The sequence below is a fragment of the Ictalurus furcatus genome, chromosome 5 (genome assembly GCF_023375685.1).
Source record: "Ictalurus furcatus strain D&B chromosome 5, Billie_1.0, whole genome shotgun sequence".
Lineage (NCBI taxonomy): Eukaryota > Metazoa > Chordata > Actinopteri > Siluriformes > Ictaluridae > Ictalurus > Ictalurus furcatus.
In genome coordinates this window covers 31,898,845-31,912,219 of record NC_071259.1, presented here as the reverse complement: position 1 = coordinate 31,912,219, position 13,375 = coordinate 31,898,845, and the positions used below count along the sequence as shown (strand labels likewise).

The window sequence follows — 13,375 nt, the reverse complement described above, 5'->3', positions numbered from 1 at the left end:
CACAACCTGGGAAATTAGCCCGTGTCTCTGTCATATAGAAAGTGAATGCATGTGAATATACTGAGAGGACGGCGTGTCTCATGTTCGCAAGTGTAACTAAAAAAAGCTACGATTGTATTTACAGTAACTTGTAATCAATCACATTTTATTGAACGCTTACTATAAATGTAATACAGTCTTACCGCATGAAAAATGATCTAATTATCTAAACTAAACTGAAGAAAAACAACATTTGAAATAGATTTTAATCAAAACTTAGCTACTAAACATAGCAAAATTTCCTTTTTTTTAATTCAAGAATTATCGAATAAACCTATAAAAAAATTAAAGCGGCACGCAGGATTTTCGGGGTCCAAGCACCCGGACTCGGCGAGACTCGGGGGGAAAAAACAACCGTTATCGAACAGCTCGCTCGCACAGAGGACGCTCCACGTGACCGAGACAGATTTGAAAAATTCTGTATGTTTTCTTTATGGTTTTCTTTAACGGAAGGAGTCTCCAGTGTCAGCGCTTTATTTCACTGACTTTTATGCACTGCGTGCAGAAATCTCTCATCTCCATAGACACATAACACTAGCCCTGAATAGATCGGACTGTGGTGGAAAGTGGAAACGAAAGTGTACTGCGGTCCAGTGACGGAGGAGCTGCATCTTCCCTCTCCGAGTGCTGATAGGAAATAATAATAAAAAGTCTGATCAGAGAGAGAGAGAGAGAGAGAAAAGCGCAATGGAAACTCTGCTATTGTGAAATTGTGCGGTTAGAAAAGCCCGTATAAGCATCAGCTGACTGCCTCACACGCACACACACACGTACACACACACGTACACACACACATACACACACACACACTTCCCATAAACCTCCTCTCATCATTTTTCAAGGAATAACTGCATGCGTAGGAGCACAGTGTGTGTGTGTGTGTGTGTGTGTATGTGTGTGTGTGTGTGTATGTGTGTATGTGTGTACATGTAATGTCCGCTAGAGGGCAGAACAATACACATTCACTAGACAAAGTGAAAAAAGAGCCAAAAGTAAGTTTGGTGCTGGATTTTAGAGCTCGACTGGAAACTAGTTCAGATTTCTAAAAAAATATAGAAGAAAATAAACAAATAAAACTCTAAATAACGCCAATTCCTGCTAAATCATGTCACAGAGAGAGAGATTCATACTGTAGAATGAATAGAATGATGGACAGATGAACAATGACTTAAAAGACATAAACAGACAGACAGACAGATAGAGAGAGACAGATTATATATATATATATATATATATATATATATATATATATATATATATATATATATATATAGATAGATAGATAGATAGACAGACAGACAGACAGATAGATAGATGGACAGACAGACAGAGAGAGACAGATTATATATATATATATATATATATATATATATATATATATATATATATAGATAGATAGATAGATAGATAGACAGACAGACAGATAGATAGATAGATAGATAGATAGATAGATGGACAGACAGACAGACAGAGAGAGACAGATTATATATATATATATATATATATATATATATATATATACATATATATATATATATATATATATATACATATATATATATATATATATATATATATATATATATATATATATAGATAGATAGATAGATAGATAGATAGACAGACAGACAAATAGATAGATAGATAGATAGATAGATAAACATGGAAAGACTGACATACAGAAAGATAGATAGATGGACAGACAGATAGATAGATAGATAGACAGACGTGGACTTAAAAAACAGACAGACAGATAGATAGACAGACAGATAGATAGATAGATAAACATGGAAAGACTGACATACAGAAAGATAGATAGATGGACAGACAGACAGACAGACAGATAGATAGATAGATAGATAGATAGATAGATAGATAGATTGACAGACAGACAGATAGATAGATAAACATGGAAAGACTGACATACAGAAAGATAGATAGATGGACAGACAGACAGACGGACAGACAGATAGATAGATAGAGAGACGTGGACTTAAAAAACAGACAGACTGACAGAATGACAGTGCGACAGAAAGACAGAAGAATCAGAAGACAGAACAGAACAATAGAAGGATAGACAGACGAATGTGGGCTTAAATGATGGACAGACAGCTAGAAGGATGGATGAACTTGGACTAAAACTAAAGGCAGTCAGAAGGATGGATGAACCTGGACTTAAAGGAGAGACCGTTTGATCAGACTCAGGTTTGAAGTTGGAGCTGTAAGTCAGAAGTGTTAGAAGCAGCAGACGTGTCGTCTCTCTACATTGTGCACAGTCCTCTTTTTTTTGCTGAATTGTTCCTTTAAAAATGTCAACTTTTTTGAGAATCAGCAGAAAGTTTGATTCATCAGAACTTCCCCCTGTTTTATATGGAAGAGGAGAATCATGCTCCAGATCCAATTCAGCCAAGTCATCTCTTTTTAAATACACTATATGGCAAAAAAAATAAATATGTGCACCCTTGGACATCACACCCATATGTGCTTGTTTCTGTTATAATGCGCTCCAGTCTTTCTTCTGGGAAGGCGTCCCACTAGATTTTGGGGCGTGGCCGTGGGGATCTGTGTCCGTTCAGCTACGAGAGCGTTAGTGAGGTTGAGGTCAGGTGCTGATGTTGATGTGACGAGGCTCCAGTTCCAGTTCATCCCAAAGGTGTTCAGTGGGGTTGAGGTCAGGACTCTGTGCAGGACGCTCGAGTTCTTCTACCTTCTTCCGACCTTCACACACCACGTCTTCACGGAGCTGGCTTTGTGCACAGGGGCGTCGTCGTGCTGGAGCAGTGTTTGGGGACTCTTAGTTCCGGTGAGGGGAAATTATAACGCTACAGCGTACAGAGACGTTCTACACAGTTGTGAGCTTCTGACTTTGTGGCTACAGTTTGGGGAAGATCCATTAACGGGTGTGATGTTCAGGTGTCCACATACTTTTGGCTGTACCGTGTATGAAATCAGTTTCCACAGAAGCACGGTGTGATAGAGGGCTGAGAGAGAGAGAGAGATGACGATGTTGTGATAAATTATGTCACAATACACTTTTCTGAGAGAGCACAGGTATTGTGATGTTTTTTTTTTTTAATAATAGGAATTGCAAACTCTGGAGGCTGCTTCATGGATAGACAACTCGATTCAGCACACTGAGACAGATAGAGGGGAAACAGGGACTTGACAGACAGACAGACAGACTGATGCTGATACGAGCACGTTTAAAACAATGTGAAGAACACTTTCTTTATGGACTCTGAGACTCTGAAACACTCACTACACACACACACACACACACACACACACACACACACATATATATATATATATATATATATATATAGCCGGAGTGCCTGCGCTGATCAGACACTTTAATCTCTTATCTAGTGAACAGAGTTGGATCGGCGCCACGTTAGCTGAGATTTTGCGAATCACTCAGATAAATCAGGGCACATGAGAGGGATCAGAGAGAGAGAGAGAGAGAGAGAGAGAGAGAGAGAGAGAGAGACAGCATGAGAGAGCGAGAGAGACGGACAAAGACAGAGAAAAACAGAGAGATTTATGCAGAGAGAGAGACAGAGAGAGCGAGAGAGAGAGAGAGACTGACAGCATATTAAAGGGAGAGAAACAGACAGAGACAGAGAAAGTCTGAGAGATATGTACAAAGAGAGAGAGAGAAACGAAGAGAGAGACAGAGAGATAGAGAGAGACAGACAGCAAGAGAGGACGAGAGAGACAGACAGAGACAGAGAGATATATACAAAGAGATAGAGAGAGACCGAGAGAGAGAGGGACAGAGAGATATATACAGAGAGAGAGAGAGAGAGAGAGAGAGAGAGAGAGAGAGACAGACAGAGAGATATATACAAAGAGAGAGAGAGAGAGAGAGAGAGAGAGGGACAGAGAGATATATACAGAGAGAGAGAGAGAGAGAGAGAGAGAGAGAGAGACAGACAGAGAGATATATACAAAGAGAGAGAGAGAGAGAGAGAGAGAGAGAGACAGAGAGATATATACAAAGAGAGAGAGAGAGAGAGACAGAGACAGACAGCATGAAAGAGTGAGAGAGCCAGACAGAGAAAGACAGAGATATTTACAGAGAGAGAGACAGACAGACAGACAGAGAGAGAGAGAGAGAGATACAGAGAGAGACAGACAGAGAGAGAGACAGAGAGAGACACCCACACACAGTCGGTTGTTCCTCACAGAGGTTAATGTATGTTTAGTGGAGTTGTATATACTCCGTGTTGTTGTAGTTACACTGTAAATGGTGTTTACGTGTGTTCACGTGTGTTCACGTGTGTTCACGGTGTAAACGGTGTTCACGTGTGTTCACGGTGTAAACGGTGTTTACGTGTGTTCACGTGTGTTCACGGTGTAAACGGTGTTTACGTGTGTTCACGGTGTGTTCACGGTGTAAACGGTGTTCACGTGTGTTCACGTGTGTTCACGGTGTAAACGGTGTTTACAGTGAGCGGTTAGTAGTGCTGTATGAAGAGGACACTATTCCCTATTATTACTTCCTGTTTACTAACCTTCTTCTTCTTTTGTTTTAATTAGCTAGCTAGTTACATTTTATTTTCATTGCTAATCTCCCTTAGCATTCATTCCAAAGGAAAAAAAAAGAAGGTTAATTAAGCATAAGTTTACTAGCCAGCCAAATTGGAGGTTTGTATTCGCACTGTAATATTTTGCTTGCGACTGATTTCTTATCGGACGAGCTCGTCGTGCAGGGATGATAACGTTTCCTTTTTCACTCTGGAATACATCTGGATGTAGACACTGATTAGTTACGTTTAACCGAGTGCGATTTGGACACAGCCCCCGCACTTTTACTTCAGTGCACTTCCACTGTACTTTGTCCACCTCGGTGTGTCAGTGACACGCCCGTGCAGCAGGTCCCCGGTAAACAGCGGCGATTTAAAGACGAGGACGTGTTCGGCTGATACGCCTGGCATGGAGTCCTCTGTCCCCCTTGAAGCTTTGTTATGAGGAAAGGAAAACGAGGAAGCGTAATTAAGGAAATGAAATGAAACCGAATTGTCACAGAAAGGCTTCTCTGATTATTATTATTATTATTATCATCATTATTACATTAAAAAAAAAAGAAAGAAGCTGAACTGAAACTGCGCCGTGCTGGAAAAGCCCGAGGCTCAACACTTCCTTATTAAACCTCACGCTAACTATGGAATATTTATTATTTATTAACTTGTCACGTGATGAAAGCCTCGCTAATAATTTAAACCTGTGATAGATGTTCAGCTTTACCTCTGACACTGGAGACTCCTTCCATACACGTTAAATAAACACCTCCTTACGGGAAACTCCACCACGTCGGTTGATCACACGTGCTACGTGTACACGTCCCTGCGAACGAGCCGTTACTATAGAAACGTATTAGAACAGAACGCCCGAGCTAAAAACGACAGCTTTTTTACCACACGGGAAAGGAACCGTCTCATGCTCACGGTGCATTATGGGTAATAACACACCGTCCTTCGATCACCAAGAGTCGCGTCTTGCTAGCGTGGATTGCTTTCTCGTTTCGCATCGACTGGTTTTTTTTTTTAAACGATCGACTTTTTTTTTTTTTTTTTAGCAAGAACGTTTATTAGACACGGGTTTTGGGATTTCCTGTCAGTCGAGCCTCGTTCCGAAACATATGAATGAATCACCAAGAGAGTGAATCGAAACGTCGGCAGTGACTCAGACTCAGGGAGCGAGAGAATAAAAAGCAGCAGAAAGTGTCGCTTCTCTCTTCTTTTTGCGGAAAAACAGGAAGAGGAGCAGATGTGAAAAACGCTTCATCTGCAACTCCTAAATCGAGAGTAAGTTCAGAGTCAGAGCAAGCGCTCGAGGCCGTCGGGTTGACGCCTGACCCGCCGGGTCACTCCCCGTCGCTCTTTATTAGAGTTCACTGACCTCCAATGAAGGCTTGTTAGCATACTGAGGAGCATGAAGAACAGCCCGCTGTGCTGAAGCTGACATCCAGGAAGGACCTAACCGTCGTTTATTGCGACGCCGGCCTTTGTTAAGGATGGACTTTGGCTCTGCGGCATCGTCCATCGTGCCACGGGGGGAAAAAAACACACACAAAAAAACCAGGGCCGTTAATCAGCATGGAGGCGCAATCACGGTTTTATGATCCAGCAGGCTGCGTGACTGGGTTGCGGAGGAGGACGAAGGACATGAGGTGGCGGAGGAGTGTGTGATGAAGCGGTTAAACGTGTCGGAGAACGAGCCGTGATTTAACGATGGCGGTATGGTAGAAACGGAGAGAAAGGAAGGGCAGAGTGGCGATAAATGAGATTTATGTGGACAAGGTTATGGAGGCCTGAGTCTCCCACCTACTCACGCTGATAAGCAAGACCCTGAGAGCTGACAGACTCATAGTGTGTGTGTGTGTTTGTGTGTGTGTGTGTGTGTACATGTATTTCGCACTTTGTGAGGACCAAATGTCCTCACAATGTCAAATGTCCTCACAAATCACCCGGTCCTCACAAAAAAAGTGTTAAATTATGGCAATGGAAAGTCCTCACAAAGATAGAAAAATCCAGCATGTGTGTTTGTGTGTGTCAGTGCTCAATCAGATTGTGTTAATCCGTGACGTGTGTGTGTATGTGTGTGTGTGTTGCAAACATGAAACTTGGCACTATGTCTCTACTCAAACAAAAAGAAAACAAAAAATTCTCCCTGATGGAAATGAGGCGTTTGGTTTATGGCAGAGTCTGATGGTTTTATCCCACGGCGATGTTGGATTCTGGACTCTGATTGGTCGGAAGGTGTCGATTCGTTTTCTTGAGCAGCAGCTCTGACAGTAGCACAGCTGCAAATCACAGCTTTGTATTAATGATCGTTTCTATAGTAACGGCTCGTTCTCAGGGACAGGCCACAGTGATGTGGTGAGGTTTTCTGTAAAGAGAAACGTGTTCGTATAACGTTTACGAGTAAGGAGTCTCCGGTGTCAGAGCTTTGCAACAGTCGGCGGTAAATTTCTGTTTTTGTGTTTGTGTGTGTGTGTGTGTGTGTGTGTGTGTGTGTGTGTGTGTGCTCTTTGCTGAAAGAACACTAGCTGGAAGGGACGCACAGTGTGAGGAAGAGCAGTAACCTCAAGTACCACATAAGAGAGAAGTAGGATTGGTTTCTTTCTCTCTCTCTCTGTCTCTCTCTCTAACTCTCTCTCTCTCTGTCTCTCTCTCTCTCTCTAACTCTCTCTCTCTCTCTGTCTCTCTCTCTAACTCTCTCTCACTGTTTCTCTTTCTCTGTATACATCTCTCTGTCTCTCTCTGTCTCTGTCTCTCTCTCTCTTTGTTCTCTGTTTCGCTATCTCTGTCTCTCTCTCTCTAATGCTCTCTCTCTCTCTGTCTCTCTCTGTCTCTCTCTAACACTCTCTCTCTGTCTCTCTCTGTCTCTCTCTCTCTAATGCTGTCTCTCTGTCTGTCTCTGTCTCTCTCTAAGGCTCTCTCTCTCTGTCTCTCTCTCTAACGCTCTCTCTCTTTCTCTCTCTCTCTGTCTCTCTCTCTGTCTCTCTCTCTCTCTCTCTCTCTCTCTCTGCCTCTGTCTCTCTTTCTGTATCTGTCTCTCTCTCTGCCTCTTTCTCTCTTTTATCACTCTCTCTCCGTCTCTCTCTCTCTGTCTCTCTCTATCTGTCTCTCTCTCTCTGTCTCCTCTCATCATTCCAGCTGGTAAAATTCGTCCCTCTGCTCATTTTAATGCGACTGACCGACTTCACTTCATCATAGCCATGGAAAGCTCCAGAAACACAAATTTCGGCCAGGTTTAGGATAGTCAACCTGAAAAGACAGATGAGGAAGCGACGAGGGGAAAATGAAGAGAACTGAAGCACCGTCAGGCTGCTAAATCAACTCGGACACTTCTCACTATCTGTCCAAGCCTTCTTAACCTCCCTACACATCATCATCATCAAGCTGCATCACCGTATCCATCCGTTCCTAACAGAGCTTTCCCTCCACACTCTGGTGCACTCTGGTGCAATAACCGCTGTTCTGCTTGATCTATTTACCAGAAATCACCACGCTGATTCGTGTGAACGAGCGCGTCTTCAGTGAGTCAGCAGAAGCCTGAGCACTCTACAAATGCACCTTTATTACATTTTTGGTTACTAGCGAGACGTACACTCCCGGTCAAACTTTCAGACACTCATTAGACAGACATTTTAGAATAATAATAATAATAATAATAATAATAATAATAATAATAAAGTCGTCAAAACTCAGGAGTAACACAAACGGAACTATGGGAATTATGTTTAAAAAAAATCCCAAATAAATCAAAATAATTTTATATTTTCGCATGTTCAAAGTCGACGCCGTTTCTGCCGAGAATTTACAGAAATGTATTCCTGGCGTTTTCTGGAGCGACTTCTTGAGGAATTTCCCCGAGATGGTTTTTAAACAGTATTAAAGGAGTTCCCACCGACGCCGGACTCTTATCGGCTGCTTTTCAGGAAACGTTTCAGTCGGGTGTCCACAAACTTTCGACCGGTAGTGCGTGTAAGGAATATAACCCTCAGCGTCACTCTGTTAGAGTAAAATAATCAACGACGGCACCGCAGCGTCGCCGAAGAGACGTACGCCGCCGTGCCATCCTGTCCTGCTTACTCACAGAGTGGAGACGGTCAGAAAAGTTACAGCTCTGCCTCTGACACTGGAGACTCCTTCCATAAATGCAGACCCATCAGCTCCTCTCTACACCTGGTGTCCAGGATTATTATACCCCAGTGCAGTGCAGTTGAATTCTCGAATCGGATTGGTCGGAAGGCGTGCATTAACATGAACGCTAGGTTTTGATATTAAAGCGCTCGTTATGTTATTACGTTATCGTTTCTATAGTAACAGCTCATTCACAGGGACGTGTAATCTAAAGCGAACGATACATTTAGATCATTTAGATGTTGTGGTTTAACAAAAGACAAACGGACGATCGTTGAACGGAGGTGGTGGCGTTTTTTTTGTGTTTTTTTTTTTTAGGAGATGTTTATTTAACGTTTTTTGGAAGGAGTCTCCAGTGTCAGCACTTTAGTAACGGTCACAGTCGTCAGGATAGAGATGTTTACGCTTTCTAGGTCGAGAGAAAGAGAGAGAGAGAGAGAGAGAGAGAGAGAGAGAGAGATCACAGCTATAACATAAGTGCAAACAGGAACTAACTTATCCTTACTTATACTGTATATTTAGTAACATCTACGCTGTATGGCCAAAAGTATGTGGACACCTGAACATCACACCCGTTAATGGATCTTCCCCAAACTGTAGCCACAAAGTCAGAAGCTCACAATTGTGTAGAACGTCTCTGTACGCGGTAGCGTTATAATTTCCCCTCACCGGAACTAAGAGTCCCCAAACACTGCTCCAGCACGACGACGCCCCTGTGCACAAAGCCAGCTCCGTGAAGACGTGGTGTGTGAAGGTCGGAAGAAGGTAGAAGAACTCGAGCGTCCTGCACAGAGTCCTGACCTCAACCCCACTGAACACCTTTGGGATGAACTGGAACTGGAGCCTCGTCACATCAACATCAGCACCTGACCTCAACCTCACTAACGCTCTCGTAGCTGAACGGACACAGATCCCCACGGCCACGCCCCAAAATCTAGTGGGACGCCTTCGCAGAAGAAAGACCGGAGCGCATTATAACAGCAAAAGGAGGAATTCATCCAGCACATACGGGTGTGATGTCCAGGTGTCCACATACGATTGTGCTGCCTCACGCCAACACACAAACTCAATATTTCCAGCATTAAGACTGCTCACGTTTTCAACGCTCGGCTAAACTGTTAAGATTTCTCACGACGCAAAAAGGACACAAATCTTAACGACCTGCCCAACAGCCCGATAATCCGAACGGAAGAATCACGCAGCGTGCGCCGCTTCCATCGTGCAGACGATAAAACGTGGAGAAAGGATGACATCAAAAACGTGTAAACACTCGAGTACAGAAAAGGTCGGTTTCATTTTGTTGAGGAAAAAAAAAAATCACTTTTGGCCACTTTAAACCGGGTTAAACGAGTCCAAGACGAACTCACTGACTTAACACCAGTTTCTCGCAAGTGTACCTCACACACACACACACACACACACACACACACACACACAACAGAGGTCCATCCTGTCTGCAGGACTCTAGATTTCCATCCAGATGTTCACACATCATAGGGACATACTAGGGACACACTCGATGTAAGCCTTCTTAGACAAAAACAAATGTGTCGGTGTTTTGTTGACATTTTGATGTCTGGAGAAACATGTAGATAGAAATGGCAGCAAGAGAGAGAGAGAGAGAGAGAGAGAGAGAGAGAGAGAGAGCGAGAACTGACCCAGTGTCGAGGGCTGCTGTCAGGTGATCGTGGTTGGTATCTCTGCAGTGCCACTCCTCCCTCAGCGTCCAGCTCCAGGCAGAGGGGCAGTGGTGGCCACGGGAGCAGAGATGCCAGGGGGTAGTGAGAGATCATGATGCTCCTCTGTTCTCTTCTGATTTCCACTCAAACACTCTCTGTGTGCTAAGAAGAGTAATGCAGCTCGACGCACGCAGCCATGATCCAGCCTGGATGATGAAGACGATGAGGCTGATGATGAAGGTCCAGGTTGCTTTTGAATCTCTGTGGATTTTTCCAGCTGCAGTCTGACCCTGTGCCAGGGTTTTCCCGTCAATCTCGTGTAACTGCGACTCAGCGTGAGATGAAGTCCGCTCTACACACTCACACACACACACACTCGCACGAACGCGCACGCTTACACGCACACACACACTTTCTCTCTGTCTCTCTCATGTGAGAGAAGCTTGGCTCTCAACTCTGACCACATGAGTGATTAAACCCTATTGTGTCTCAGGCTCCACCTCTGTTCAGAAGTGGGGGAGGGGCTTAAAAAAACTCTATGCCTTTGCACTAATTACAGAGAGGGCAGGACAGACAAAAAGAGTGAGAGAGAGAGAGAGAGAGAGAGAGAGAGAGAGAGAGAGAGAGTGTATTGAAAGAGAAAAGAGAAACAGGACAAAAGGGAACGCTGAGACTGAGACTATTCATCTGAGAGAAAATCAGAGGATTAAGGCTTTAAACTAACAAGCCGCACTAAAGCCACTTCTTATCCAAAAGGTTCTTGGGTGAAATAGTGATTGAAATATGCATCTTAAAGCAGCGATCAACAAAACTCTTAAAGCGGCGATCAAGAAACATCTTAAAGCAGCACTTACCAAATCTCTTAAAGCAACGATCACTAAAGCAGCTGTCGTAGACCTCTTAAAGCAGAGATCACTAAATATCTTAAAGCAGCGATCGCTAAACCTCATAAAGCAGCAATCGTTAACCTCTTAAAGCAGCAATCGTTAACCTCTTAAAGCAGCAATCAGCAAACATCTTAAAGAAGCAATCAACAAATGTCTTAAAGCAGCAATCAACAAACATCTTAAAGAAGCAATCAACAAATGTCTTAAAGCAGCAATCAACAAACATCTTAAAGAAGCAATCAACAAATGTCTTAAAGCAGCAATCAACAAACATTTTAAAGAAGCAATCAACAAATGTCTTAAAGCAGCAATCAACAAACATCTTAAAGAAGCAATCAACAAATGTCTTAAAGCAGCGATCACTAAATATCTTAAAGCAGCGATCAGCAAACATCTTAAATCAGCAATCAACAAATATCTTAAAGCAGCGATCAGCAAACATCTTAAATCAGCAATCAACAAATATCTTAAAGCAGCGATCAGCAAACATCTTAAACCAGCAATAAACAGAGCTTAAGAGCAAATCCTCTCTCCTTTAACAAGAGCTTGTTCTAGCTAGCATGATAACTTTAGCCAGTTGGCTTGCTACCGTTGGCTGAGATGATGTATAACATGTACTTGTTCACTACATAGTGCACTAGTGTATAGGGAATAGGGAGCAGGGAGCCATATTGAACACAGCAGCACTCAGCATGCGTGGTCAGCTGTGTTACTCAGTAGCTGACAGTTCTTCACAGCGGTGTGTTAAACAACCATTAACCAAGGCCAAGTAAAGGCTGTGTGTAACAGCTACTACTACTACTACACACACACACACACACACACACACACACACACATACACACACATACACCCTAATGATATTAATATTTAATCAGAAACATAATGATCCACAAAGTACAACTGAAAACTCCGGAAAGAACAGGAGAGATTTCAACACTTATCCGCCGGAGAACGGAGTGTGAGCTAACCATACACACACACACACACACACACACACACACACACACACACACACACACACACACACCGGTTTTATCGTACATTAGTAATTTGGTAATTCTACGTTTTAGGTTTAGCTTTAAAAAAAACAAACAGAAATTTTATTAAATGAAAACTAAATAAGAATTTTTTGAATAAGTTTTGCTAGGTAATGCTAGCCTATCGACGGAGCTAATCTTTGCTAACTAGCCTGATATTTGAAATAGATAATATACAGTGTATACACTATACTATACCTTGATTTGCTCTTGTCTGGTTTTTTAAAAATAACTTTAAAATAACTAAAAAAATCTTGCATATGTTCTTAGGTAAACTTAAACGCTTGCTTTAATAAACACGTTCGTCACGTGCACGCGTGTTACACGTTCGCTTCGCGTGTTACACGTTCGCTTCGCGTGTTACACGTTCGCTTCGTTCTTTTATTTCGCTAGCACGGGGTAGCCTCGCACGGCGTCTTTCAAATGTGCGTCTCCGTGTTTGCCAGGTGACAGTCTCAAAGGTCTAAGAAAGTTCAACTGAATCCAGGCCGCCGTTTCAGACTGTCGGACCCGAAGCGCTGACATCAGCATCTCCGCAGAAAAACACCGGTCATGTGACCTGCTTATAATAAATTCCTCCCTTTTCGTGTTTAATATGACTAAAGGTCGACCAGGCGATCGGCGCACAACGGGAAACGGATTCCAGGCCACAAATCCACAGCACTAAAATACCATATTAAACATTTAACATGCAGCTTTGATTCTAATTTAAGAGGAAGGACTTTCGGTCAAGAAATCATATAATAAAGAACGATTCAAATCTTCTCGGTTTTGTTTTGCTCAATTTCTCAACAAAAAAAAAACCCAAATGAACTGTTTATACATATATATTACACACACATACACATACTATGTAACAGACGGAGTCTGTCTCCCAAAATGGACTCCCAAAAGAAGGAATCGATTCTGAACAGCTGAATCGAGTCGTTAGTGATTCCAGACTTTACTTCCTGTACTAACCTACGTAGGTTTGTAACAATAAGCCCCGCCTCCGGTCTTCATCATCTGCTCGCTGACAGATGGAGCTGAAACTCGTTACGGTAGTGGGCGTTTCCTTTTCCGACACACGCTGACAG

General features: G+C 42.8%; 1 protein-coding gene across 1 annotated transcript in view; it reads right to left on the bottom strand.

Moving 5' to 3' along the window:
* rgl1 (ral guanine nucleotide dissociation stimulator-like 1) overlaps window positions 1-10,576 on the bottom strand; it is a 34,911-nt gene extending 24,335 nt beyond the window's left edge. Inside the window, exon 1 of the mRNA XM_053625949.1 lies at window positions 10,352-10,576. Within this exon, the coding sequence (XP_053481924.1) occupies window positions 10,352-10,486 (135 nt within the window). The 5' untranslated portion in view covers window positions 10,487-10,576. The remainder of the gene's footprint in view (window positions 1-10,351) is intronic.
* Window positions 10,577-13,375: the final 2,799 nt, after the last annotated feature.